Consider the following 6,000-nt stretch of genomic DNA (forward strand, 5'->3'; position numbering starts at 1 on the left):
GCATAGAACAAAATATGACGGTGACATATATGATAGTAGGTATTTTAGTTTAATGATTATTTTCAAAACTATTAGCTGTCGGAGATTCTGTATCCAGTTATCCACTCATATAGGTATTTCCACAATGCAAACATATCACACAATTTCTATCTTTGGGATTTTTTAGTTTAGCATATTTCCAAGCCGGATCCTTATTACTAGAAGATTGGGAAGAAGACATTGCCCCAAAAATATGTATAACAGTAATATTGTACAAGAAGGAAAAAAAATTTACCGACTTTGTGAAGCACTGCTCGATTTCTTCACGACCTCTGAAAACCCCGATTTCTTATCACTAATTCACCCTAACATGTCCAAATCAACAATCAAAGGCATCTAATGAACATCCAAGTATCAAAAAACCGCTAAATCGAAGATTTCGATGAAAAACAAAATTCCTAACATTTGGATAGTCAAAAAGACCCTTTTACCCCTCCCCGAGGGGCAAAACAGAAAACAATTTCAGCAGATACTGGGATGCGGTGCGATGCAGCCTATGCGGGATGCGGTCTGATGCGGCCGCATCTGTCAAAAGCGCATATGCGCCTATTTCTTATGCGGATGCGAGCGCATCCCACATGATGCGGCCCCATTTTAAAACACTGTTATCCACTAAACAAGATTACCTTTCAGTTCCAGACCCAGTCCTCCAAAACCAAACGTACTCCACCAGGTACCATAATTACAACCCAAATGTTACGTAACATTTTCCTCAAAGCCTCAGAGACCTTCCAATTCTAAGTTGCAATGCATGTATCATAAACCATGATGCCTCTCTAAGTTATTTACCAAGAAAAATGGAAGGACAACCTCCATCACTGCTCAACAATCTTCATCTAGGACAATTAGCTCTAGCATCCTCTCCAAACTCTCTTGGAAATAAAGATAAAACAAGATTCTCAAGCTATCCTTTATGTGATGCTTCTCAAGGAGACTTAGGGTATTCGACAAGCTGGTGGTGATTGATTCTAACCATCTATAGCTCACATGAAAAACCAGTTGCTTTTTTGAGACAACACGAAGGTCACTAGTCAAGGAAACGTGTGAGCAAGAAATAAAGGAAAGTTAGTGAATCTTGCATTGGGGAACTTTTAAGTGCACGAGAAATAACGCACAACGAGACAACAAAATTGAAGAAAGATGTACCTCCATGATGCAAGAGCACGTAGAAACCCCCTTAAAGAAGAGTTGAAGCAACTTTGGAAAGACCCCACAATGAACTCGAGGTCGAGTCTTTTCGAGAAGGGGTGAATGATGCAGTACCCAATCAAGGCATGCTCCTATTCGACACTCTTACTCAGCACCAAGGTGGATGCTCTATTAGTGCGCGTGCATGTGCATTGGAAAAATGGTTAAGTGTGCATGACATTTATTATATTTTTTTGCTTTAGAACGTTTGTATGGGAAATAGGTTGCATGCATGAAAACTAATGTATTTTTGTTCGGAAAACTCATATAGGAACTTGATTTGCATGTGCATGTGCATGTGGTTTCCATGGGAACTAGATTTATGAAAACTTGAAAATCCTCACAATGAACTCGAGGGGTAACTTTGGAAAGACCTCACAATGAACTCGAGGTCGAGTACCTTTTAAGAATGGGTGATTGATACAGTGCCCAGCTATGGCATGGTCACTCAGCACCAAGTTGGATGCTCAGTTAGTGCACATGCATGTGCACTAACTGAAAAATGGTTAAATATGCATGATATGTAATTCTTTTGCTTTGGGAATGTTTGTATAGGAAACAGGTTGCATGCCTGAAAATTAATACATTTTTCGTTGGAAAAACTCACATAAGAACTTGAGTTGTGTGCACGTAGATTCCATGGGAACTAGGATTGCATTAGAATAGTTGTTGCATGGGTCATAGGTTTGTTTTGCATGTAATAATTGTTTTAAGAGTTTCAAAGGTGGGTTTTGGTCTTCCAATGTATAGGGACTTGATTAGGGGGTCCTTGGATGCATGTAGACTTATGTTTTGAGTTTATAAAAGTGTTATACCATGGTTAAAGAGAGACGACGAATTTTGAATGAAATTATTGTTGGATGCGAGCATTTTTCTGTTACTCCTGGAGTAGAGTGAATCCTCCTACTAGGAGTTGGGTGATTCCTCCTTCCTGGTGTGAGGAATTCCACCCTACCCAGCTAGTTGAGTAATTTTAAGCAACATCTTGCAGGCACGAGCCTGCATCACTCCACCTGGATACAGACAAATGGAGACATATACCATGCATGTGCATCTTTTATAGAGAAAGAATACGATATAATTCAGACTCTGTATATGTTTCTGCCTATTAAACAACATACCCACACTCGATAACAAAAACCATTAAAGCTTTTACAACCAATAATAATAGGTACTATTACTGAAAGAACGACTACACACTCCATGAAAGACAATGTCACTAACCTTGACTCCCCAACACGGGATCTGTCACATGAAAGTGTCAATAATCCAAATTCATCTATTTCTTGCTCGTTTGCTTGATTTTGAGCAAATATATTTCTTCTGATGCCAAGAAAATCAAGCCCCAAATGCCGCCCATTTGGAAAAGTCTGATCCTCCAATTGGCTGATAAAGCGTTCCTTATAAATTTCTTCTCTTCTAGTGCCCTCCTGCAAATGGGTAAGGCTATAGTCAAGTCGCATCTCAACGAGAATTTCCTTGTGCTCAGCATGAATAATGGAGTCTAAACACCTGCATTCACAAGGATCACAACAATTGCCAAATCTCCGCTTCACATACAACAACTGTGCAATATGCACAGCTTGATCCTTGACGAAAAAACTTACAATAAAATGCAATTGAAACTACAAATACCGTACACTCAAACAAATAAAATTATGAAAAATAGGAAAATAATAATAAAATAACATAAATTGACACAAAGACTCGCTTGGACTTTGGAGAACATATACAATAGATCATTTTCATAGAAATAAACCAAATGTTCCAGACAGAATCAACAATTTGTTTCTTTAGCGCTTCTCAAATGATAATTCCACCATTGCTCACAAAACAAACACAAGAAAACTCCAAAAAACAAAAAGAAGACTGAAACAACTAGAACACATGTTTTTCATGGAGGATAAAAAACAACTTTCATAGATCAAGAGAAATAGTAAATGGGTCATTGGACTTGGTACCAAAAGAATTAAGAATATCAACATGTCCCTAATAGCTAAACTCGCATGGGAAATTTTTTTTTTTTTTTGATGAAATGTTTAACTACTTGAATGGGAATTTGTTAGTGAAAGATAATCCTTGTGGTCGGATTTAATGAGAAAAAACTACCTTTGGAGACACCATATATGGACCTCTAGAGTTGTAAGGAGAGGATATTAAGCTTGGAAATATACACATGAAATACTACTCTGATCAAGAGACATAGCCAATCGCAAGTGAGATGATTCCAATATCAACTTTTTGACCTTTGACTCAATGAAGGGCATTTCATGAATTGTTTGAGTAGGAAATTATAATGGATTTGGGGCTTGAAAGAACCATTATCATTTCTAAATTTGGTATGAGAATGGGCCAACTCTCCCGCCTCCTACAGGCAGGAAACAATCAAGAACTTGGAGTCTAATTGAAGAAGTAGCCTACCAGCAAAATGTGATTGAGAATAGGCTCACACAACACATTGATAGCCATATGGGAAAAACCAACCACCTTAGGGCCTCTTGGTTCACATGATCAGCCTATGGAAAGAGGCTAATTACCATAGATAGAATTCAAAGATGGATCTCCAATGGGGTAATATGTATGGCTGATAGCGAGCGCCAAGACCACATCTTCACCGCATGCGGATTTATCTTGTGGAGATTCAGCGTCAATTGCTATATCTGGCAAAAGTATCCAAAGCCTCCTAAAAAACTATGTCCCAAGTAAATTCACCAACAAGTACCTAGTCAAGCTATGCCGAGTTTCTGTCCCAGTATAATCCAGGTCACCAAGCAAGAAGGAAATAGGAGGGCCAAAGAGCACCACAATTAATCTCTCCAAGGATTACTAAGGGAGGTAAAACGGAAGATTAGAAATAGTAACCTGGAAACAATGATAGCCCCATCAATGAATGTACCAGTAAGAATCATTCATAGAAGATGGCAAATTGGACATCTCAAACAACCTTGAGTGGCTAGGAACATAGTGTATATGTCGTGAGGACCCTATCTACACAGAGAGAGTGTTGACAAATGTAATTGGTACTTCTTCTACATATGTTCATACATTAATACAATGGATGGGATGCCCACCGAAGAACCTCGCTAGCTTCGCTGAGAGAGAGAGAGAGAGAGAGAGAGAGAAAGAGAAATTTAGAAAAAGAAAAGAATGAAACAAAAAACTTACGAAGACAAGCGAAGAAACTCGTCAATTTCCTTCTAAGAGTCAAACATGGAAAGAATTCCTCCCAAAAGAGTCCTCTTTGATACTGGAACATACCGCTGCCTAGGCACTGGAATTCCTGAAATGTTCTTCTCTCCTCCATCTGAATTCGGCTCAACACTACCAGTTTTTAATTCTGTGGGTTTAGAGAGAGGATCTGTGGATGATGGTTTGGGGACAGAATAAGAGGGCGAAGATTTAGAGAGCGATTCAGAGGACGAGAATCTAGGGAGCGATTCAGAGGGCGAGGGTCTAGGGAGAGATTCAGAGGGCGAGGTATTGCAGAGGGAAGCAGACGGAGAGAGCTTATACAGAGAATTGGAGGGTTTAGAGTGAAGATATGGATAAGCTCCCTGAGAATTCAAAGAGACGTGAATGATAGAAGGGCTATTGAAGAGACGACGGCGATGATGACGAGGATGATGGGTGGAGAAGAGACAGTGATGGAGATGATGGTGAAGAGAATTCATGGGAGCAAGGAACTGGGCTTAGCTCTCCTCGTTGTGAATTTTGAAGCGCGTAAGGAGCGGTTTTAGAGCGGGAGATGCGGTTTATCCGGAGGAGGAGATAGTTTTGTCGTTTCATTTTCTTAAGTGCAATGTAAGTGCATATAAAGATTCGACGCATGGCAAAATCGAACTGAACCGTTAACCGGATGTGGCCCTCGAAACGGTTTTGAAGGGCATTATTCGTAAATCGGCCGACGATATAACCGGATAAATTTTTGGTGGTCAAGAGAATTATTAAAAAAATATAAAAATATAAAAAAAAAATCTACTAAAATATAAAAAGCTTATAAAGAATGATTAAAACAAAAGACGTTTTTGAAAATTAATAAATAAAATAGATTTTAACCCATTTTATATTTTCCAATAGATAATTTTAAAATTTTTTAAAAAAAATAGAAAAATATAAAAGTGAGTTTTAGTAACCAAAACAATTTTAATGCTTACTATAATATAAGAAATATTTAAAAATACATTACAAATTGAATTCTTTATTTTTTAGAATTTATGAACTTTTTTTATTTTTTTTTAAATACTGGTTGACCTGACCGGGCGATTAGCAGGTAGATCTGACGATTTTGTAAACAATACACATAGACATCTATTAATTTTTATTTTATTTTTAAAATTATAGATACCTATAAATCAACTTTGTTGACATCTTAACTCCCAATACTTTTCCAAATTAGGATCGGGTCAATTAGCAAATTACATACCGATACTTTTGTGGGTCAATTACTGAATGAAATGTCATTTGTTCCAAATTATAAGCACCACCTCCCCGTGTTTTTTTTAATTAAGTTGTTTTTTTTGTCAGCTCTCTTCACTCCCACCCAAACACTCTCGCATGCCTCTCGCTCCCCCCTTTCTCTCTCTCTATCGCATCTCGTTCGCCCCTCTCTCAATCTCTCGCTCCCCCTCTGCCCCTCTTAACTAAAGAATCGTCTCTCTCCCTCTCCGACACTTGTAGCCCCCAAAATCTCTCCATCAACCTCTTTCTAGAAGTTTTCAAAGTTCTTCGTTTATACGTGAGAGGAGAGGAACACAAATTCTCAGATATTTCGTC

The 6,000-nt window shown here is 38.3% G+C and overlaps 1 protein-coding gene across 14 annotated transcripts in view; it reads right to left on the bottom strand.

Annotated features, from left to right (window-relative positions):
* The window catches only part of LOC18436434 (uncharacterized), a 68,158-nt gene extending 62,444 nt beyond the window's left edge, over positions 1-5,714 (bottom strand). For 8 of the 14 annotated variants that reach the window (XR_016040717.1, XR_016040716.1, XR_016040711.1 and 5 more), the window contains exons 1-2: positions 4,393-5,714; positions 2,452-2,739 (exon numbers count right to left, since the gene is read on the bottom strand). Coding sequence is in view for 1 of the 14 variants with exons in the window: in XM_088846676.1 (XP_088702802.1) it covers positions 2,452-2,690 (239 nt within the window). In the remaining 13 variants the exon portion in view is untranslated. The remainder of the gene's footprint in view (positions 1-2,451; positions 2,740-4,392) is intronic. The other 6 variants (XR_016040715.1, XR_016040719.1, XR_016040714.1 and 3 more) reach the window with 2 other exon arrangements.
* Between the last annotated feature and the right edge of the window lie 286 nt (positions 5,715-6,000).

The sequence above is a fragment of the Amborella trichopoda genome, chromosome 9 (assembly GCF_054954075.1).
Source record: "Amborella trichopoda isolate Santa Cruz 75 chromosome 9, AtrichopodaSantaCruz75HAP2 v2.0, whole genome shotgun sequence".
Classification (NCBI taxonomy): Eukaryota; Viridiplantae; Streptophyta; class Magnoliopsida; order Amborellales; family Amborellaceae; genus Amborella; species Amborella trichopoda.